The 25,020-nt window shown below is 32.3% G+C and overlaps 1 protein-coding gene across 4 annotated transcripts in view; it reads left to right on the plus strand.

The window, feature by feature from the left end:
* The first annotated feature begins 270 nt into the window (after nucleotides 1-270).
* The window catches only part of LOC111002175 (tolloid-like protein 2), a 53,274-nt gene continuing 28,524 nt past the window's right edge, over nucleotides 271-25,020 (plus strand). For 2 of the 4 annotated variants that reach the window (XM_022272295.2, XM_022272296.2), the window contains exons 1-3: nucleotides 271-393; nucleotides 4,588-4,643; nucleotides 6,215-6,310. In XM_022272295.2, the coding sequence (XP_022127987.2) occupies nucleotides 6,223-6,310 (88 nt within the window). In that variant the 5' untranslated portion in view covers nucleotides 271-393; nucleotides 4,588-4,643; nucleotides 6,215-6,222. Of the gene's footprint in view, nucleotides 394-4,587; nucleotides 4,644-6,214; nucleotides 6,311-11,134; nucleotides 11,314-21,768; nucleotides 22,139-25,020 lie in introns of those variants that run through there. The other 2 variants (XM_022272298.2, XM_045631955.1) reach the window with 2 other exon arrangements.

A 25,020-nucleotide genomic window follows, 5' to 3' on the forward strand; every position in this document is an offset into this window, starting at 1 on the left:
TGTATTAAAATTTCCTTAATGCTCACTGTATATACTTTTTATATAAGTAAAACTATGCTATTTATCGAGATTAATAGTCACAAGAAATAATTTTATACGATTGATTTGGCACATGTGACAAAGTAGGTCCACGAAAGAAACATGCGTTCATACTGCCTAAACAAACTCTACATAACGCTTTGTCGCATTCGGCAGTTAATCTCATTGCTAAAAGTTCGTAGCAAAACAATTCACTTAAACTGCGCATGAACCCAATTGGCACACGCAAGCGCGCAACGGTTTCGTCTCCACCATCAGTCGCACAACGACCACTGCCGAGCCAATACTGTATTGCTTTCTTCAAACACATTTTACGCGATAAATGGCGCCCAAATTTGGACTTCGGTACCACGGGTAAGTGAATAAACCTAATCTTTAAATTTTCCGATAACAAAAATATATGGTCCATGCAGCATCCTTGTGGGCGTGGCGATGTGATAAGAAACTGTCAACAAACCCTATCATTGTAGTATAGCTGAAAATGGAGATTGTCTATTGATTTTCTTTAGGAATTATTAGTCTATGGACGATCTTTTAAAAGAACGCTTGATATACACTTTATCCAATTACCTTGCTTCCGTCTTTGAGCTATTCTTAGTATCAAGAAGGGGAACTGTCCCGATGCGGAAAAGTTAAAGTTCGTTACAAAATTGGCATGCTATCTCTGCAGCCACTATAGAAGCATGTAATGTGGTTAATGTGAGAGATCTTTCGATAATAAAATGTATGTAAATACCGTACGCAATAAACAAAATATATTCTGATACCCTATGGAGGCTGCGAGACATTAGGTATATTACACTATCTCAGTAGTTCAGTGAGTAGCAGCAATAACGTTTTATTTAAACTACAATAATACCCTCGATAAGTTACTTTAACAAGATCGAAAAAACATCAAGCTAAACAATTATTTCACTCAACTAGATCCTATATGCAAATGATTTATTCAATTGTACCAACTTCAAAAACACCGTTTTAAGTTTAATGTGAATATGTATATTATGTTTACTACTATTTACCGTCTGCATCTAAAAAGTATTCGTTGTAAACTTATGTGATAGGAAAATTTTTAATAGAACTCTTCAGATTGGCGTAATTGACAGATATAAGGCTTCAATCCAATTAAAATTATTGCTGAATACTTTGAATCATAATGTCTTGTCTTGTCCCTACTACTTAAAACATCGTATATAAATATTGTAAAATTGTTATATTTCAATGTGTATTACTTGCCAGCAGCAATGTTGGCCTAGTGGCTTCAGCGTGCAACTCTCATACCTGAGGTCGTAGGTTCGATCTCCTGCTGTGCACCAATGGAATATCTTTCGATGTGCGTATTTAACATTTGCTCGAACGGTGAAGGAAAACATCGTGAGGAAACCGAAATGTCTTAGACATAAAAACTGGAGGACGTGTGTCAGGCACTGGAGGCTGATCACCTACATGATCATGAAACAGATTCAGAAATCTGAGGCGAAGACCTGAAGAGGTTGTAGCGATTGATTTATTTATTTATTACTTGCCAAACATAATGACTTATTTTAAAATGGTTGAAGGTTGACTAGCAAGTATTAGAAGCTCAGCAAAAAAGCATAAAAGTTGCATATTATGTTACTTCAAGAAACTTAATTATGTTCATGGATTGACATAGATTTCAAGATACTATAGTACAACTTTGATTTTACCTATATGAGTAAATCGTAAGAAACTTTTTAGACATTAATTCAGTAATGTATATGTTTACTCGTCTTTGAGACTTTGTAGTTAATTAAATATTTTATAGAAGCGCAAATGTTTCGTCGTTGTCCATTTTAAAATCGCGTCGATATCCCAAATACTGATATACTATAATGACTTACCTATGTCTAACATAATCTTTATAAAACAGTTAACGAAATTTTCGCTTTAAAATAATAGTTCCCTCGATTTCTAGGATCTCAATATCAGGACCTAATCTGACTATTATCTTATGTGATGTACCCTAAGTACATCCAAAAGAATATTTCTGTCTTCGAGTAATCGAGAATCATCTATGCTTGCTTTGAATTATTAAAAACTTCCTACTTTTTACGGACGTCAAAAATATAATAAAAAGGAAATTTTAATAAATCTGAAGATGATAAAAATTTAGTTTTAGACCAAAATAACAAAACATTTTTGTAATGTTTTTATTATGAAAAATGATCCAAACGCCGACTTATACCCACCTTATTAGTATTTATTTAATTGTTATTAAAGAATGTTGAGACTAGTGTAAGAGTAGGGACAAGGAGTGATAGAAATATTATTGTCTAGCGACAGGAAGGCTGGAGGACAGGACAGAGAAGATAGAGAGAGAGTCAGGGACCGATTGTTGTTGACAAAACAACAAATGATAACTTGAACAATGTCTCGAAAGCACAGCCTGAATTTTAACACAAACAGGACCTGCCAATAAATTGTTGAAGATAATACGACGCATACTGACGTCAAAGATTGAATTGCTTTAATTTCGACATTAAAGTCTACTTTTTAAAGGCTTGGTTCGACCTCGCTCTGGCCGTATGGGCCTTTACAGCTCAGCTCGTGCTGTATTGTCGAGCGTAGCTCTTAGGCTATATATATGTATATTAACAGATTAAATAAAATATCACTGAGGGGTTTAAAATTGGTCCCAGAGTACAAATTTATGAAAACATTAATACAAACAGATAACACCATATTTAAACATGATATGTATAAGTAGATAGTGAGAAGAGAGAAATACATTTTTGAGCAATTTCGTTCTTTTCACTTATATAAAGAGTCTGCTCAGGGCGCAGAGGTGGATTACTGGTTAGTGGCCGGTGGACTATCTATCTATATAACTACTCTAGAATATAGAACTTTGTTACATCAAATGTACACTGACAAGTAAGACGTAAAAGTCATGGCCATAATTTGTAGCAGATTTCTATTTGTAAAACATCAGAAAACGTCAATCTAGTATGAGGCAGCAAAAGAAAATTCGCTCCCCAAATTGCCGCCCCAAAAATCTTCCGCCCTAGACTCCAACGTACTCAGCCTGCTATTAAATCCTGCCTAGTTATCAATTTAGATCGATTTGACCCATTATACCAAATAAAATGCTAAGATAAATAAGTAAAAAACAATTTAGTACTGCATCAGTAATGCCATCAGCCTGACCGTTACTTTAATATAAATGCTAATATCATGTACGTGGAACCGCAGTGTCTCTACTATTTCAGACATGTAACTTCTAACACCCCAACTATTGAGTTAATCTGAACTCTATAAACGTTCGGCACAATTTGCAGTTGAATGTGGTCAATTAAATGTAGGTCAAATGTATGTGAATTTACCCTAAATATTTGGCGAATGTTCGAAGCCGCGTACAAATTATTTGAAGAAGTCTATTAGGTATGAGGGTGTGCAATTATTTAATCAATTACCATCTTACATTCGGTGTGTTTGACAAATTCAAAATGGCAGTAAAGATGCATGTCAGAGTGAACACAGTTGACTAAAATTGAGACGGCTAATGGCGACGTGTATCTCGCTCGTATACATATTAATATTAACTTTCTCATGTAAATAAAATATATTTTTTTTTGTAATGAGAAATAAATCTTTAAACATTATGTTCGTCATTATCTTCGGTTTTTTTATTCTACGTGACTGTTTTATTCGTTATGAGGTATGTCCGTTTAGTAAGTTTCCGTATCGAATTTATATCGTAATTACTATTTAGATCTATACTAAATTTTTACTATTCCAATAACTTGATAAGCATGTGGCGTTAAACCGCATTCAGTTCTAGAGTTCTACAACTATTGCGGTAGATTAGCATAGAACTCGTAAAGTATTTAATATAATAAACTTACACAGAAATAGGGTACGACATGTCAAATATATAATCTAGTAAAATAAATCGAGGTCTTTAAAATTCGTTTTAATGAAAACAAAACTTTAATAAAACTAGTACTAAAAACATAAAATTGCATTCCTATATTAAAACGACAAGCGACAAAGTAGAAAAATACACAAATGTATCTCTCAACATTAAAGTACTCAGCAAATGCGTGGCGGTGAAAAATTACATTTCACTCTTATGTACGTACCATATACATATATATAAGTGTACTTTATCATGCATGTCTAGTGCGGTAGACACGAGTGCCTAATTATACTAGGCTTGTGTTTTTAAAGGCGAACCACAGTAACACTAATGACGTATGCATTTTAGTTAATGAAATGCATGCCTTTGAAGTTGTTATGAGGAATTTTAATGTTCCCTGTACTAAAATTGCTATCGTATTATGGAATTAATATTGATTGTAAGTGTTTACGATTTAGTAAACAATTATTTTTAAGCACTGTATAAATAAAGTTACCTAAACGAAATTTTATTTACAAAATTGAAAAAAAATTGCATCCAGGCATGGAACTGATTAAAATCCGAATATAGAATGGTTGTTCACTTTTCTGGTTCTACTGACAAATAATCGAAAGCCTAGTGTTATAATCGCGGCTGTATATAAAGATTTATTTAAATAATATTATTTTTAGGTAATCTGTGATGGGGACTCCACAGCTGCGACGCTTTTACACATGCTGACGAAATGGTAAGTATAACGCAGTCTCTGAAGGGAAATGTCCTTAAATTTGAATTAGCTCATTATTGGATAATGCCATAAGAAATTTATCGATATATTTTTGGTCATTACACGCATTTCGCGTATTTAAATTTTACTTGTACTGTTACTGTGGTAGCGTCAATCATATTTATGTTATACTTATTGTGGGGAATTTTTTATTATTCCTAAAATTCCTATTTAACAATAGGAAATTTGTTCCACTCTATTTGCCGAATGACGAATCAAACTGAGAAATGTTATAACAGTTCTGAACTGAATCGCGTTGGAATAGTTGTACTGAAAGCTTTTGCCTTGAGGCGTCTGTGTCTGTGGAATTTAGATTTAATATGTCTTTACATTTAATAAATGTGAATTTATTTGCGTTATTTGAGTTAAAGATTTTTTTAAATTAAATATGTATTACAATATTAAAAATAACATTGGTGTATCCTTGATATTATGTATAACCATATTAAAAATAACATAGGTGAATCCTGGATATTTTCTTCTTTATAGACCAAGCAGTGCCAGTGTAACTGACACAAGATGTCGATTTTAAGGTCTGAGTTTCCTTTTCGTGGATTTTCTTTATTATTTTTATAAACCAGATTTTCTTATGTGCTGGTTCTTTTGTTCTGGAGTCAGGACTCGAACACACGACCTCGCTACACGTTTGTGTATTTAGTGTGCCATTACTTCTTCAACTGACTTGTGCTCGGTGTATATAAACGTATTCAAAGGTTGAAATATTATATACGTATCGCAATAGCTTATAACCGATGTTCACGGGCCCCATATATTTGGCACATTTCTGTTTTGAAATTAATAATTGAGTATACTTATCTGTGGTAGAGTTACTACTCTAATAAAGAGTCTAATTATTCAGTAATCTCTCGCATTTCCCATCTGTATAATAATTGACATATTTAAACTAGAACTGCAACAATTGATATATGTTAACAATACACATTGGCAACATTGTTAAAAAATTGATTTACTCAGAGTAAAATAGACTTCAATATTATGGTACAAGATTTGTGGATTACAATGTACGAAATTCACTCACTTTTTACGTCAGCGCCCTCTAGCATAGCGAAACGTCTTATATATCTTTTAAAAAAGATGGCGCTAACACAATAATAATATAGTTTCTAAAATAATACACAGATAGCGCTATTTCAAACAAAATCAAAAAGCAGTTATAAGTTAGTAGTAAATCTAAGTTAAAGCAAAACAATGTTACGCTTTATAATATTATATAATTTATTTACATACTGCGCATTAAGAAATTATTGCTACAAGCTCTCACAAATCTTAGTTTTTTAATTTTTTTTTAGATTTTTCTATCTCATATTATGATTTAAAATTCATTAATATAAATAGTGACCTATGCAAATGTTCATATCAGAAAAAATATTGTGGCGTTTTAAAAGTATTTTAAGTTCCTAAATTCTTGCATCGTTGAAGATTTTAATCGGACCGATGAGATTAAATTGGAGATGATTCATCATTAAGGGAGTGTCCTTCTAATTATGTTATATAAGTATTTATTGCTGCAGGATACAGTATGGCCGCAGCACATTGGCTCAACTCGCTCGGTTGTCTCCTGCTGTCGCTGCTATGTCTTCTCGCTACCACCCTTCAAGTCACAAGCGGTAAGTAGGAGTAGCACATAAACAGTCACAAATTGTTTGAACTCCGATGAATTAACAAATATATACCAAATTTAATCTGAAATTAATCGCAAGAAAATCAATAAGTTTTATGTACATTATTTATAAAAATAATTTAAGGTGAGACACATAAAAGTGATATTTTTTAATAAACGAAGTTGTTTACAAGGCCAGTGTTAAATTAATATTACATTAGCCACGTAAACTTCTTCGTTAGAAATGAGTAAGTCCTCCTAAATTTACAAAATAGTCGCGGGCAGGAACATATTTTTAGTATAAAATCTTCAAATTGGCTATCGATATCGTATCGTAGCTCCTAGGGACCTCACATCCTTCAAATGTCTCCGTCTCTTTCATTCCTACGTCAAGGACTCTCTACTCTCCTTGTCTACATAGGTTCGATCGATAAGGCTTCAAATTATAAATTCGAAGACGCCGTGATGATTTTATATAATAGGACTCTAAGGGAAAGTAATTGGTGTAATTTACACAATATTTTTTCATAAACAACAATATTGTGTAAGATAAGTACTTATGTGTGATTTTATAATTGTTGTTTTTATAATAATACCTTGTAAAATAAAAATATATTTTTGAGTCAACTGTTATTATAACAAATACAAAGTTTTATTGGTCTGAAATAAATAACGAAAACGCTTTTCCATTGTCCAGCGCTCGAATCACTTGATCCACAAAAAAAAATAGGTTCAGCGTAATAAAACCAAAAATATATAATATTTTGTATAAGTAGATAAGAATAACACTGTTGGTAATTTACGACCCTTTCGAACCTTTATCGGTTATAATACAAATATTATAGCAAAGTTTTTAATTATTTAGGACTGTTATTGAACTAAATTGCAATCTTGCCATTAGCCTCCATACGAGGAAACTTAAGAGATAATACATATTACATGAACGGAAGGGAGTTTCTCTTAATTTTATGATGCGACAATGAAGTTCCAGAGGGGCTACTTTTCTCGTATGTTGGTTTAAAAATATATTGCGAACATATCTTAAAAGAACACAATGTGTTGTTTTTTGCTATTGAATTTTGTAGGTTTTTGGAATCGTGCTTATAGTGGTGGTTTGTGGGTGGTGTTAAATTAAGACGGGGAATTTTCAACAAGAAACATCATTGCAATTTATATCTCGTAATCATGGGTTATTGAATATCTCGCGATACTGAAAGAAATCACTGACACGAATAAATTCGCACACGAAATATGTAATTATTTTAGATGGAATTTTTTTATATGTACCACATATAATTAATTATTTTTAATTATTATTTGTGGTACAGATTCTTATTTTTACATTATTTATAATATTCTGCTGCAGTGCTGTCTGTACTATCAAATAGGGAGCTATCAAAAACGAATGTGTTTTAGCAGTTTTTTTTATATATCTTAAACAGATAGTAATATCGATCAATTTTCAAGGCGGAGTTAACAATTTCTTTAATTTGACTATATTTTAAAGATAAGACGTGAATTAACTTTAAGATATACTTAGGGAATACCATATCTTAGAACTGAAAAACAGCAAAGCCTTCCATGTCAGTATGAACTTTAATTGGAGCTTTCGACCTCAGCTATGTTATAAAAAAACAATAAGGGAATCATAGCAAAGATTATTATTAAAAAAATTACAATTAGAATTATTCGATATTCGTCTGCTGTAAAGAATAAATTGTAAGTATCGTATACCTGTGAGTATATTTTAAAATAAATACAATAAAAACAATTAGATCGATATGCATTTTTTTTTAAATACTGTCTGTATCGATACAATGGTCTTTTATTATTTATGTTAATGTCATACAATATTAGTTCGCATTATCTATATTATTGTGACATATATTATTTAAACTGTTTTATATAAAATGTCGCTGCTGACCACGACGCTCAGAAATGAGCTGCCGACTAAAGAGAGAGATATAAAATGCCACACTATAAAATATAAGAATTTTCGAACAATCCGTAGTCATAAAAATGAGTTGTTGACTTGTTGACAATGGTTTGAGGGTTTAATTTGCGTCGCTTGCTGTTTTAAAAATTTACACACATTTTAGCGATGAAAATACAAATTTAAATTTCAAATGGCACGCTCATAGTATTTGCTCCAAGGTGAATGTAAACTTTCTAACACATCAGCACTTTTGCGAATGAAGGGGAAAGTTTTTAGCGACACAATTTTAAAGTACGGAAATGCATTGTAAATTGCTGAAAAGATTTTCAGAGAAAGAAATTTCTTTGCGCACAAATATGCTAATTATACTAAGTACCATATTTTTTCCCTTGAGAGAATCTATTCGTGAAATAATTGAATAATATTATTTAACATTTCACGTGTATGGACTATCATAAAGGTCCAGCATGCTACTTTATGCCAACAGGCTCGAATTTAATGACGTGGAATAAGTGATACCATGATGATCTTATGTTCCAAAATAAACGTATTTTATTTTTATTTAGAAAAGTAATACGATCATGATCTTGCTCCCTTTGGAGTAGATATTCTGAGACCATGGGGTAAAGTAACAGGTTAAGGAATTTGGCACCTGGTTGACCCTAGAGCTAGTGCTTTCCTCGCTCAACAAATAAGTATCGCAATATATCCAGGAACTACTCCCAGCGTTTAAGGTGGACTGCCACAGGGACCAATTTTATTAAAATTGTTTCAATTGACTATTTATTAAATTTTATTTTTTATTATCATTACTAATATTGTAAATACTGGATATATGTACGTTGAAAATACATCCCAATACGATCTATACATTTTAAGCAACTATATGGGTTGTCTAGAATTATTGTTTTGTTTACTAAGTCCGTAAGCAAACGACAGTTAAGCGTCTCCTTGAAACCAACTTTTATACTATATTGAAAATTGGAAACTACTGTACGTAGTAATGTAACAATAGCAGTATTGTCAGTAGCGCGTTATTCACATAAAAAAATAATTCTTCACCTTATATTTTATGTTAGTTAAGCTTTTTAACAACTGGGTAGGCTTTTTAACATTTATTAGCCGCGGTAGTAAATATTACGATGTTCTCTCATAGACGTTACATGTTACAGCACAGGGCCTACCGTGAGCAATTATTGCAAGCTAATGATTACAACTGAACTGCTGTTTATTTATACAATGACGTCGAATGAACCAACTAGTTTATGTTTCACGTTTACGTTGCCTCAGCATTCATCAGATATCGTTCATTCAATTTGTATGAAAATTCGTCCCATGAACTCGCAACGAAACCTAAATTTGATCGTTTAGCCCTCAAACTATGGCAGAATGAGAAATCCTAAAAAAGTTTTTTTGTATCAAGGGTTCAAATAATAGTTTAGAACTTATAAAACTTTATAGCTTAATTGAAATTAGTTCAATAAGTATGATTAGTAGTCTATAACACATGCTCCACTATTTTTTTTGTCATCTCGATAAAAGTCATTCCTATTAACAAGTCCAGACAATAATTATTTTGCCATGAGCGTAGGACCATCGTACAATTTGTCGCAGATATTTATTGTAATTATTTAATACTCTTTGCGCTTATGGTATACATGGTACCAATGTAATATCTCTACTAGCCCCCACGAAATTCGTTTCTTTTGCCTAGCCTATTAGGCATGCCATGCCATAGCCATGGAATATTTTGCTATGCTACCCTACAGACTGTTCGGTTTTTGGGAATGAATTTTTTTAGGACAACCTAAAACTCAAACAATCCCACGAAAAATTCACAGGACAAAGTGAAGAAACTGTGAATTTTTCTCTGTATGAACCTGAGTTCATGTCATAAGCTTTTAATAAATAAATAAAAAAATAGGAGTTACTTGTACAGGGTTAAAAATTAAGGATTATACGTATTTTTCTATGCCGTGTCATAAAAAGATAAAAACAAAAAAATATGCGTAAAAATACAATAAATAATATTGGGCTGGACTTATCGCTTAGGGGCTCGAAAGATAGATAGTAGCCGATTTTCCGGCCTACAGAATATACATAATAAATTTAACAAGAATCGGTCGAGCCGTTTCGGAGGAGTATGGGAACTATCAACTAACATTGTGCCACGATAATTATATTATAGAGATATCACGCTAGTTTCGGTACATAACAAAATAACTGTAAACATTAGATTATTTTGAAAGCTTGTAAAGATATTAAAGTGTTTGTAAGTCTCGTAAACTCCAAATACTTAAGTGCATTTTAGAGAAACTTGATTGTAACTCGGAAATCGGAAGCGTCCGCTTCATCCCGGATTATCCGGAATTGCCCCGGGTTGCGGATGCTGTATTTTATTTAAAATTAAATTATATATGTCATGCATTACCTATGGCTTTTAGAAATGACATATTTTAAATTAATTTAATAAACTTTTATTAGTCATGTCTGTCGCATTTAATGAATATTAAATCTTCCACTGAACATACACATATATAGTTATTCTATAACTCACATATTTCGTATAAGACCAACGTAAGTAAAATCAAATAAATAAATTAATAATAATATTTTCAAACTTAAGTTTCGTGGTAAAAATAACACATTTTATTTCTATGTACCTATATTAGCGAAAAAAGCCACGGTTGGTCAAAAGATTTATAGGTAGGCATTGTAAATTAAAAAAAAAACAACTTTATTTCAGTTAATATTTATCCATGTAACGTTAACTAACTGATACCAAACTTACACTCGCTGCACGCATACCCTATATTATTGTAACATACCGATATCAATGGTCGTGATTAAGCCTCCGCCCGCCCTACAGCCTCCCTGATTCAGTGTTCGCCGTATTCTCCGCGGCGACGCACATCTGCGCGTAAATCTGTGTTGCCATTTCTAAATATATACCATATTATACCAGTGTTGCCAGTTGCGTATAGTGCTTTTGTGTATATAGTGTATTGTTTATTAGTGATTAGGTCATTACACCAATACTTAAATTAAAGTAGAAAGTGTTTGGGTACTAGAAGGTATTAAAAAAAAAATATTAAACTAACAAAAACTTAAACAATATTCTATATATATTGTAAATTAAAGAGTCATCAACATAATCTTATACAGCATTATTTATGTTTATTATAGCACTGTTATTGAAATGAGACATTAAGTTATATTTAACGTCTCATTAAATATAACTTAACTTTTCGTATCTGAATATGATTTTGTCCCATTCGGTGTCGAGACCCTTGGTCCGTGGGGTCCTAGCGCTATAAGGCTTTTTAGGGAAATATCAAAAAGGTTAGTCGAAATTACAGGAGAACGAAGAGCTGGCAGCTACCTCGTATAAAGAATCAGTCTAGCTATTCAAAGGGGGAACGCTGCCATTATCTTCGGAACCTTGCCTAAAGGGACTCCTTTTAATAATATATTTTAATTATAAAATTGTAAGGTCGGTCATTAGGTATATTAGAATTAACTAGAATTATATTTTTAACTTATTAAATTATTTATTAAATATAATGTATATTTCAGTTATATTTACTAATACATATTTTTAATACATCCCTTTCCATCATAAAATAGGATAGAAAATTCCACCAAGTTGAATGGCGGACTATATAGAACATACTTTATCCGTACAAAAATATACAAATTGATATTGCAAGAAGGTAGTAAAACGCGTCAGCACTTGAACAGCAAATATATTATAATCATAGTGAATTCACAGTATCCTCAAAAAAATACAGACCCCGTCACATATTTAATTAACAGATAGCTTTAGTTTATGCCAGTACTCCATATTTTAACTTGTTAAACAGATTTAGCAAGATTACTTCACTGCTGTAAAGCAACCGAAATGTTAAACTCGCGTTTAATGTAAGTTTGATTTAATTAAAATATTTTTTAAATGACTTACAAATTGACTACATAGTTTTTATTTTTCCGAGCGTAATCTGATATACCTGTTAAAAAAAATTGCGTAATTTATTAATAATATAAATTTGGATATTATTAGCCGATTAACATCTTTGATTAGGAGAGGTCAAGTTTGTCGAGCACTTCCATCGACATTGAAGATAAAATGCAGCCCAGATCTAGATCGGAAATAGGCTTTCATTCAGATATTCAGGCTTTCACATACACGTTGATTCAAAGTAAACTTGAGTTACAATATTTCAAATGGGACTTTTAAACTTAACTTAAAAATATTGTAAATATGTTTTTATCACGTTAATAATTTTCGCGAGAAAGGTAAACACGTATTTTATTGTCGTATGATGAAGGCAAAGGGGCAGGAGGCTAATCTGCTGCCAAGTGATACTGCCGCCGAAGGTCACTCACATGAAGGACCCTAGCCGAAAAAAAGCACCTGCACTATTATAAATATGCAAGCAATTTCTAAGAACTATATACAATCTTATTACGGAAAGGTCAGAGTAATTAGGCAAGGTTTCATATGACCAACGTAAAATTAAAACTGAAATACAGAATTTTTAATACCTTACCTTACTTATAAACCCATAAGATGTTTTCACAGGAACAAAAGAAAGAAAAATTCGAATGATTTAACGCAATCTCTTTTCAGGGCTTGACGATCGTGCGAAATCGATCGATTTTATTAGGTTAATAATCTTTTATCACGTTTATTAATTTACAAAAGACGGGAGTGATAAGGACAACATAATCAGACGCTAATTGATGCATAACGTAATGAATAACGTTAGCCTTCAACATATACAAATGCTAATAAAGGAAATGTGAGTACGGTCAGCTTCCGTCGTCTAAAAAAAGAAACGTATAAAAATGCAAATTATTAAACATATTTCTATTATTATTATTTTGTTTTTAGGTTAATGAAGTAGTGTAGGTACGCTTCTTTTGCGCTCTGTACTAGCTTTTCCTTTAGCCATTTAAATTGCTTGAAAAATATAGTTATGACGAACGTTTTTGATAATTAATTATTTTATAAAAACGGGTTAGATTGATAATGATTAACAGACGCAAAAATGTGTCTGATCGGGTGTTACAAAATTACATAAAAATAAACTTTCGAGTGATTTTAAATTTACGTATAAAAAGTAATCAAAACCGAATTTAATTAATTATACAGCACTGAATATATATGGAGTATTATTAAGAAATATGAAGGTAATTAGCGGTTGTATGGAAACCAATTATAACACAATCGAACCAATTTGTTCTTTGATTGCACTTTAAATGCTTCTGAATTGAATTCTCATACTACTTTGTTTGGATAAATATTATATCTACTGTACCTGCCAGTAACTTCGATCAAGCGACCGTACTTAAATATCCCCTAGGCCTCTATTTCGTTCATCAGTTTGAAAGGACTATAATCAGCCTTCTGGGCTTATCAACCCGAAACAGTTTATATTACGTCACAAAGTCATATGAGCGTGCGTGATATTCCCACTTCTTAAAATTTACATACAACAGTTTCGGCCACGTGCGACTGTTATCCGTGGGGTCGTGCTTTCGTTGCCCCGCTGTGAACCACTGGATTTTCTGTTTATGTGCGCATTTAACAGTCGCTCGATGGCATTCATAGACCCAAAAATGCCTATTAGAAATGATCACGAAACAGATACGAGAAGTCTGAGGTTCGAACCTAAAAACTTTGTAGGTATGTATATAAAATATACATAGCAATGTCTTGGAATTAACTATAATAATGGATGGAATGATGCAGATGAAAAAAGGGAAGCAACGATAAGTGGTTGCGGGTGGACACTTCGGCTGTCTAAAACACGATACTCTGACATTCGAATTTATTGCTATGTACTGCTTAGCCAGTCCAATCTAGCTTGCTGTTGACTTATTAAATTTCTTAGTTAACGTTTTTTTTTGCTGAGTATGTCAGTATGATCGGCTTTGTAGTCTCTGTTATACTTGTTTTTGGAATGTTTTTATATCTTAGAATGTTACCGGATTTAACGACTCGACTTGCGTTTTTATATATCCAATGGGCCCTTAATAATCGTTGGTAATCTTAAATATTTAATATGGCTTGCTATTGGTTAATTTCTAAAATAGTATGTAAAACCTAATAAGTAATCAAAATAACTAAAAAAATAACTTACATAGGTTTTACGTAGAATCGTATCTCATTTTACCAAGTTATATGGATTTATCTTTGCAATGCTATATTTTTTTTATTATTTAACTTTATACTTCTAAAGTAAAATATTCCATTTATTTTTATTAAAGTCATATAAAAATCTATTATAAGGTAATATGGTAGTGTCAATGTTGTCATGTGTAATTAGGATAATGGCACGTCAGTTAATTAATTGAAATAGCTGTTTCCGGTTCCTACAATTTTACTAATTCTCATGTTGTATAGTTTAATACAAGCGTATTTCTACAACTGCGCCTGTGTAGGATAAGAATTATTTAAAATACGTTTGTGTATACGTATATACTAGTTGCTATAGTTTTTTATTCCTTAATTTTCTTCGTGAACGTAATCATGAAGGTCAGAAATATTATAATATAATAAATAACCTTAAAATGTAATAACAAAAATATATTATTAAAAGGAATCCCTTTAGGTAAGGTCCCGAAGATACTGGCAGCGTTCCCCCTTTGAATAGCTAGACTAATTCTTTGTCTGAGGTAGCTGCCAGCTCTTCGGTCTCCTGTGATGACCTTTACAACTGAAAACTTTTAATTCTAACAAGTAACTATATAAATAATATAATAATAAATAACAGTTTACCTTACTACATACACAATCAGGCAGTTTTACCACGAGCTGACACATATCTATAGTTAAAATAGTTATATGAATCGTAAAATAACTAATTTAAAAAAAAATCTGAATTCTTATCATCTGCTTTTTGTCTGTGTTTGACTGACTGCAATACGATTTATTTTTTCATAAATGACACATTTTATGGTTAAATAAGCAAATACAGTAAACTTTACTGTCTTAACGACCCTCTCGCTAAATCAGCGGTTATTGTATGAGATACAAAAAAATATTTTAAATGTAAAATGCAAAGGCATTTTCTTTATCTTCAAGCCTCATATCTCCGACATTAAATAGGGACGAGTTCACTGGAATCATGTTCTCTAGAATTTCATATCTGATAAAAGCTAAATTTTTCTCGCAAATGTAAATTCGTGTTTTATCTTTAGACATTTCCTATCTAAGGGCTTGTTTAAGACGTTATGAAACGTAAAATTTCGTTTAAATTGCAGATTAAAGTTTAGGACTAGCTGATCAACACACTAACTAACTAATACACTTTAGTCTATGCATAAACCTGAAGCAGACTAATGAGGATATGCACGGTCTATGGACCGTTGAGATATTAATACGACGAAAATCTAAAATAATAATTAGCTTTTGCCATACAAATACTTTTCACTATTTTACGTGAACTGTTTAAATGTTCTGTGGTAACTGAAATAATATTCCCATAATTTGAATAAATAAGGCTTCAATTAATACGTACTAATGTACTCAGCTTTTTTATTCGTTTGACGAAATCAGAAAATCGAGGACACTTGGACGACGTCATTTTGATTTAATTTTCTGCTTCAGAGAGTATGAACCCAAATCAGGGCTTCAACGTGTCAACCTACGTCAACTTGGGTCTTCTAAGAATATGGCGGTCACTGCAAAAGATCGATGAATATTTATTACTATCAAAAGAAAAATCATTTTTGTGTCTCTTAAAAACCAATGGGCAGACATCACTGTTTCATGTATTTTTTAAGTGTGAAAAATCATTTATTGTTTTACTGGAAACAAACTGGGTACGCAGCGCTGATTAGGGATTATCTAATTCTCAATCAATTATTAAGAATTAATTTGAATAGACTAAACCTCTAAATTTCTTAACTTGATGAAAAATTCAAAATCGTTATTATCAGATTTATATTCGTTTTTGTATTTTCTTTTTACAAATTAAATTCTCCTCACACAGTGCAGTGCTCAATTAACAATTGTTTTAACATCTGTCCGGAATTAAAATCCGCTTATATTGCCCTTTAGGGTTGGTATCACTATGATTATAAAGAATATAAAATTATCTACGTATGTATTTAAATATAAATACTGTATTAATTAAATTAGTCACTGTATCTGTTGAATTAGTTGGACATTAGAGCATATAATAATTACTATGGTATGATACAAAAAACATATACATTCACATATTTTTACGAACAAATAAGTCATTTCACATAAAAAATTTATTTGCCCCGTACCTTTTTATTTCCGCGCGCGAGTGTCATGAAATATGCAACAGTAACAAATCGTAAATGGCACGATGATCATGCCTACCCTCTTTTATTTCGGTAAATTCTGACAAATGTCTTTTGTTTTTATTCAACAAGGCTGCTTCTATTTCATCTGAGAAGTTATCTTAAAAACATCACTCTTAAGATGGTGCATAAGTCTATAGGCAATATTCAAAGACAAGTTTAAAAAGTGACACTGTCAGATGACAGTTAAATTCATATTTGACGAGTGGTAATTATAGTCAGTTTTAATTCTAAAATTATAGTTCGCGCAAACCCAATAACCTATCTCAAATTAAAAAGCTTTTGGGTACGTTTTAAACATAGACATGTATATTTTAATATTATTTGAACGGTTTTATTTACTTTATTTGGTTTATATTTATTATGAAATATGAGTGTCAAGAGCGAAGAGATTGCATTCTATCCGTCGCCAAAAATGGATTGTCTTCGTAGAGTTTGGTTATTGTGATGCAGATAGGAGATCGATCGGTTGTCACGGTCTGATCTTAGATTGTTTTCAATCTGAGATTGTGGATACATCATTGGAGTCGGGCGTAAGAGATGAGGAAATAGTGAAGATTGAAGATAGTGCGCGAGTTTTCTGTTCATAACTAACAGCTGTGAGATTTTGACAGTTTACTGAGCATCTCACACCACACATAAATGAAATTTATAATTGCCTTAGCGATGATAAAAGAATAATAAGGCGACACTTGAATTACGTAATAATTTACGCATTTGTTTTTATAGTGTGTCTGAGTTTTTACAAAATTTATTTGACTTGTAGGAACATTGATATAATTTATCTAGTATATATTAAAATACTAGTTAAAATAAGCTGAGTAAGATATATAGATAGCTAATCGCTGTTTCATTACAGACTATTTGAAAATATACATGTGTATTAAAATTATTGTTGAGCAAAATATGAATATTAATTACTTGATATATGCATGCTTCTAAAGTAATGAATTTCTCCTCTGACTTTTAATATTGTAGAGCGGTGGGCGATGTTTGCGGTTCTGTTTATTTTATGCTCTTTAAAAATATCTTACTTCGTTAAAAATAGTTTAATTTGATCAGATCTCACTTCTGTTTGGGTTTGTTTTGGCAGGGCGATGATTTGTTTCTACTCATGAGAGTTTTTACAAGATTTTCGTCGGTAACATTATTAAAAGAACGCCTAACCGATTATCAGCATATAAAATAATTCATATTTGAATTACACAATTACATCTAAATTTTAAGACTTTTAGAGAAAAAAAATCCATTAGGTAATCTCAAAATAAATCAAACTCAAACTATCTTTATACATATAGGTTAACAAGTACACTTATGAACGTCAAATATTAATTGTAAATTTACATTTACTACCAGTTCGAAAGTCAAGGGCGTAGAGCGGACAAGAAGAACTGGCAAGAAACTTTCCACCACTCTTTTTAATCCCTAGTTTTGAGTTATACAAATTGTTTGAAATGGTGCAAATCAATCCCAAGGATTAGGATCATTTAAGTGATCGTCACATTTATAAAAAGCTTTATTGATTAATTTACTTTTAACGAGGGCTTTGAATTTATTTTGTGATAATTCTCTATATTCGCTAGGGAGTTTGTTGTAAAAACGAATACAATTTCCATATAAGGAGTGGTTTATCTTCTGGAGCCTGGTTGGTCGCACACTCAAATTAGTTCTATTTCGCGTATTATACTGGTGAAAGTCACCATTTTTTTAAATCTTTTACATTTTTTCGTACATACAACAAGGTTTCATCATACATTGATATGTCAAATTATGCGTAGCCGTTTTGACCTTTGATACTGAATAAATCATAGTGCTTGTCAGTGCTCATAATGCATATTTATTTAAACAACGTTGGGATAACAAACATATTTTCGGGCCCAATTTGTATGATAATGAAAAACCTTTTACGTGACTCACCTGAAAGGATAGCAAATGATAAATCACTTATTTACATCGAAACTGGAAACTTATGACCTTAAACGACCTTCATTTAAGTAAATTGAATTTCATGGGTTTATCCATTAGTGTAGTAACCAAACCTTATAACTTAATTATCTAGTACTATATTGGCACTGACATCATTACTTATGTCTTTTAGCAGGAATCGCAAATAATAAATATATAATATATTGAGTTATATGTTTATATTAAGTTTATTAGTGATCATAACAATCAAATTTTCTGTAAAGTATTTACAATTTTCTTTATTAACTTAAAAAGTTTAGTTTAAGGCTGGCAGCATTTCCTGGCTATATCAGTAAATAAGATTGATAGGGATAATTTTTCCAATAATTGTTCGTTTGGTCATTACGGCCAAATATTCACCAATGTTATTTAATAGTAATAACTAAATAATAACTATTTTTATTTAATGAACAAAAATCTTACATATTAAAAGATTAATAGTAATTCTAATATACCTAATAACTAAATTAAAAATCTTCTCTCTCACTTCTTAAAAATACCCTACTATAAAAAATAAAATTACGGACGCCTAATCCCTTAATAGGAATCTGAACGGTAAACGAAGACAAAGGGACACTTAAGGTAATGGACAATCAACATTGCCTTTCGTTCGCGGAAAGTTTCATGCTTTTTATACATTACTGTTGTCCGCGACCGTTGTGTACGATTAGGACGAAAAGTGGCTTTTATACTTTTACTTGTTCTATTTACTTCACTAATAAAGTGAAGTGTTTTAGAGAAAAGCTCATGTTAAAATAACTAAATTGTGGTTTAATATGCCTATAAGGTACTCGTAATGCCTTATAATTGAAATTTATTATGTATTGTCAGAAATTAAGACATATTTATTTTGAAAAATATGAAGAAAAAGACACGATAAATGAATATTGATTAATAACTAATGCGAGATTTGAGACATAGATAACAAATCTAAGCTAGTCAAAGACAGTGAGTGAGTGAATGTGATCGATGCGAGACGAGTGACGAATGACGGGATTGTCATTCAATAGCTCACATTAATCACCGTTCTGATATATATATATATATAGGTATTATCAAAACCTGTTAATTAAAATATTTGTCTCTTGATTATGTGGTAAAGTTTATAAGATTTTAATATATCATAGAATTTTTTGACCTTCTCATGTACAAAAGTGCAAATAAATTGACAAAATTTTCTAGAACTAATTCCGTCATAGCATTAATAGGATAGTCACAAAATTATAATAACATTAGGTTCTTCATAATAACCGTCTTAGGCCTAATAAATCCTTAAATTACCCTCAGTTTCCAATTGATTGAAGATCTCCAAAGCCTATTGAGCTTTCAATAGTGACTACACCACGGAACCCTGATTGATTTCAATTAGATGAAAGTCCACTGCCTGTTCTGTTCCGAATTGATTTTATAATTACGGCAAAGCTATATGCTTTTGTTAGAGATCAAAGAACCTGTTTAAACCAATTATAAAATAATACTTGTACATGTTATTAAAGGTAAAACCTAACAGAGATTGCTTAGAAGCGATGCTACTTAATTCTTAGTAGAATTTGCTATACAAAACTGTTATATTAATTTAAAGTGGGTTCTTCCTGAAATGACTGGATCAAGAAATAAACCCTTAAATAAAAAACTCTTTTAATATTTTTATTAACAGTTATTGTTTAGTTCGAAATTCGGAGGTATCATTTGTTCATTGATAAAATTGTTAAATTTTCTGCTTTGCCAAATTATATTGTACAACATTTCATGCAACCTATGCTAGTGAAGATCACCATAATCAATAATAGACGCTAAGAAAGATTAACATAAATCTTATATAGAGCACTTTGACTTAGGTCAAACTTCTTCAAGCGTAACTGAAGAAAATGGGTTCTTAGTGAACCGCCCGAGAAACCTCTTATACGTTTCTAATTGTACGACCTCCGCATAAATTGAGATATTTTTCGTTTATGAAGCAAATTTTACGCAAACGTGAATAATGAAATATTTGGCTGTTTGGCCATTAACCTTTTTGAAAATGAAAAAAATTCAAGGTTTTGACGGCTTTTAGTTGAAATCATATATAGCTTAATAATTACTTACTACTTACCCCATTTGTGCCGATCTTTGTATTAACATCTTAATTCTATTTATTCTTATCTCATTAAATACAAGGAACCCACGTCCATCCTCGTCTTGAGTAAGACACACTAGAAAATTCATAGATAATTGAGAAGATCATCCATAAACTTATCTTTAATGATACATTAATGATCCAAATGTATTTAGTCAACAACTAGTATAAGGAAACGGCAGTGATTTTTAGCTTTCAAGTATATCACGATAGATTCATCAAATCTTTATTAAATTGTTTAAATAACGCCTCTTAATACTTTTATAATTATCAAGATCAACAAAATTCTCTATTAGACACTGTAAGTTATCAAAGCGTACCCGAAATATTTAAATGTAACATAGAAGATAGAAGTGAGCAATATTATTACGACATTGATAAATCGTTCCATCGCGTGCCTATACTACAAAGTCGCGCTACGAGATGATAGGATGTTTTAGTTCCTGCCGTAGCATCCAGCTACGCAACGTTTGCTACGCAAGTTTCTAGTTAAGCCGACTAACGGCGCAGAAGTATTTTATAGATTAAGGAATCTGAATAGAAATTAAATCAGTCTTATTACGCCGCTTTTACTTACGTTTAAAATTGTTTTAAATATCTATAAAGATATATTTATATAAGTTTTTAGTAATTATTTAAATTAATTTCTGAAGGCGACTCAGTAATAAGCCTTCTGCATCTTTTAATTCGAAACCAGTTCTTTATGCTCTGAATCGAAACCGGGGTCAGTATATGTTGGTAGTTGGTAGTAGAAAATTATTTTCAAGAAATTTGTTTTTGATCATTTGATATATTATACAACAAAGTAGACACAATATAACACTTTATGTTGAAAAATATCTCTGCGAATTGAGAAAAGTCTCAAATGAATATTCAAGCATAAAACTTCGCATTATTCTTGGTGTTTTTGTTGGTCTGATCATTTTAATTGAAGTCGGTCATTGAAAACAGCCTCCAGCAAATAAGTATACGAGTTTTAGGGGGAAATATTTATTTATTTCTCGAAACCGAGGTCACCGGTTATTAAGTTTTTCTTGTTTTCTAAAGTAGGAAAATGGGATTTTTATATGAGTAATGTAGTACCCAAACGCTTCTATAATTTATGCAGCTTAGCGACAATAAAAGATTTCGAAGACTGATCGAAGGCCTAAATTCAATTAAGAAGTGATATTTTCGTTTCGAGGACGTGTGTTGAATTCTAAACAGAACGCAAGATTTTTCGCTTTTATTAAGCTGGCAACACAATGGTTATAAAAAACAAAGGGTCGGCGTGACGGGGCACTATAAGCCCACGAGTGGTTACTGCGACAAATATTGTGGCGCGTGCGCCGCGCGGAGCGCCGCCAAACTGGGCGAGCACGCGGCGATGCTCGCGGTCGCCATCTGCTGCATTCTAGTGCTGCTTCTTGTCTTCATCATACTGATCATCGTCGTCGGCCAGAACGTTGAAGCTAAGACTGGATCGTAACAGCAGAGAGGTACTTTTTTATTATATAACTTTTAATACGTGGCTTACAAACAAACCCGAATTCAAGTAGTATAGTATCATGACCATTGAATAAAAATAATGTCGGTAATGACTTGAAGGGATTTATATAGTTGGGAGCGAGGCCGATCCTTTTTGCCGCGCGAAATATATTATTAGTTGCCGATACTCTTTCCTACACAGTCCTGAACTAGGTGACCGTTACATGTGCTACGTGGGTAACAATTATTTGTCATTGGTTTTTGTGAATTGGCAGCAAATAGAAAACTCGGTCAATGATTTATTATGACTTCCGTTATGGGCTTACTCAACAACAAAGCTATTAAAGGCTCTGATTAGCATTTCTTAATAAAGCCCCATCGTACCTCTATTACAATTACAATTAGGTCTATGTAACTCGGAGTTTAAGCGTGGACGAATCAATCTCAATGAAGATCCGCGTGACATGACGTGACGTGACGTCCCGTTATTTCACAGCGACTACTGAAGAGGAAGATAAGAGAGTAACGTGACCTATTAAATCATGTTCAAAAAATATTACACTAATATTTAGGCATCAGGAAGCTTTGTACCAGATAAGAAAAGAGGAAAAAAGATGATTGCCTCATTCTTTGTGCTAAAAGTAGGAAGGATAGTTACAGCAGACTGTTGCATGACGATGTTTCAGTACACTCCGAAAAACGGACTGTTGAATATTTGAATATAGCAGGTGTCGAGATAATGAGTCATCCGCCATACAGTCCTAACTTGGCGCCCTGCGACTTTCATTTATTCCCAAGAACTAAAGATAATATTCGATGTATCCGCCTTACGAGCCCTGAATATGCAGTGAAAACGTACGAAAATGCCATAGAAGTGACCCCTAAGAAATAATGGGCCCGCTGCTTTAGTTAGTGGTTCCATCGAATGCAACGATGTGTAGAGAGGAACGCAGATTACTTCAAAAACCAATAGAAGTATTGCCAACTTTCTACATTAAGCCGATTTTCATTTTCTATACAAATGAAGTGTTAGCTGGGTATAGCTAAATTGGTGAGTCTGACGTATATAATTTAATTATTATAGTATAGTATTTAAATATTAAAACAGTTTCTTTTGAACATCCTTATGGCATCCAACAGTATTGCTAGAATATAGACTTGGCGAGAAATTCTACGGTACTCTTTGATCACTAAGTTTTTGTTTTTTAAGATGCTTATGAGGAGCTGCAACACCATGCTCCACATGGCATAATAAGCAAAAGCAAAACTAGCGCATCACTAAAAGGGCAGAACGTTTCTAATGAAGAAATTAAGGCAACATCTAATATCGGAGTAAAGTGAAGTGTGGCGGAGAATGGCTCTGGAGTGCGTCGAGCGATTATCGGGTTCTGGAGCGCCCTCAGGCACTCAGTCATCGAGTGTTTATCGATTTGCTCCCGATTGCTCCCTGTTTGTAGGAGTTTTTAAATCGCCAAAGCGCTCTTCATGTGAGGAATATCGTGTTGAGGAAAGTCAATACACATGTGCTTTTCTTTGAAATGTTCGCTTTCACAATACTTCAGTATTGTTGTCAAAGCGCAGTTATCTATTTACCGAGGTATACAGTAGCATTATCTATTTATATTATTATTACAGTATAGGCCAAAAATGTATTTGTAATCGAAGCATGTCACAATCTGAATACAAGTACAGCTGTGATTCGGTATACTAACTACAATTAAAAATCTTGGCTATGATTTAATTCGTAATGATATTTTATTAAATATTTCTGATGTTAAGTACATGGACACTCTCAATGCCAGAAGATTGGCGAGTGCCTGCCTTTTAAGAATTTGAACACTCTTCTCTTGATAGACCCTAAGTCGAATTGGTTAGGTTAGAAGTATTTACCTGAAGTATTTACCTAATGAAATACTTCATTAGGTAAATACTTCAGCTGGTTCCCGGGCAAACTGCCTTGTGGCACACACGACAGTTGTGGAAAGACGGCTGTCGAGGTGATACTGGTGAAATTTCGTATTTTGCCTCTAGTCTAATAAGGAAACTGTTTATTATACCTGACCTGTTTACTATAGGATGTTTGTATTTTTGCTTCCAAAAATACACACATCCAATTGAGAATTAATCCAAATAAATTCATGACTGATTTTGAAGTTCATTAAGAGTTGACAACTAGTAAACACTTATGCGACGCTGTGCAAGTGCCATTATTGAAAATGATTAATTAATATGCGAATTATATGCCTGACTACAAAAGCATTAGAAACGTCTAGATTATCCAACAAAGGCTATAAAAGGTTGTAAATGAATTCACATTCAAGTGAAATCGTGCATCTAATTTGGAAATACTATGGCAAATTGAAAATACCTGATATTCTTTCCCGATCAGTCATCATCTTGGTGAGAGAGACATTTTTACCTAGCGTATTCAATTGAAAGCATATTAACACAACCCGCACGGGTTATATTTGCTTCTTATTATATTATAGTCCAATTTTAGACTACAAGGAATAGCGGTCGTGATTATAAGTCCTATGTACCTCCGTCTATAATAAATTAATAATATTTATTTTTTAAATATATTCGGCCAAAGATCGGATGCAATAAGATTGGATTAGTCAAATAAAAGTGAGTATGTATGTGAAAATATACTTTGTGTAAAAAATATATTTAGTCTGTCAACAGTAACTGTAAGAAAGATACGACGGAACCGGTATCTTACAAACAGAAATGGAAGTATTTTTGTAAGGCAAAGAGGAGGATAGATTTTTCCTATCGCCAAAACTGTAAAGAATGAATAAATGAAAGATATTATGTCATCTATCCCATGCCATATATACTACATACTAGCGGATCCGACAGACGTTGTCCTGTCTACACGTCTTTAATTTCA

This window comes from Pieris rapae, chromosome 17 (assembly GCF_905147795.1).
Source record: "Pieris rapae chromosome 17, ilPieRapa1.1, whole genome shotgun sequence".
Lineage (NCBI taxonomy): Eukaryota > Metazoa > Arthropoda > Insecta > Lepidoptera > Pieridae > Pieris > Pieris rapae.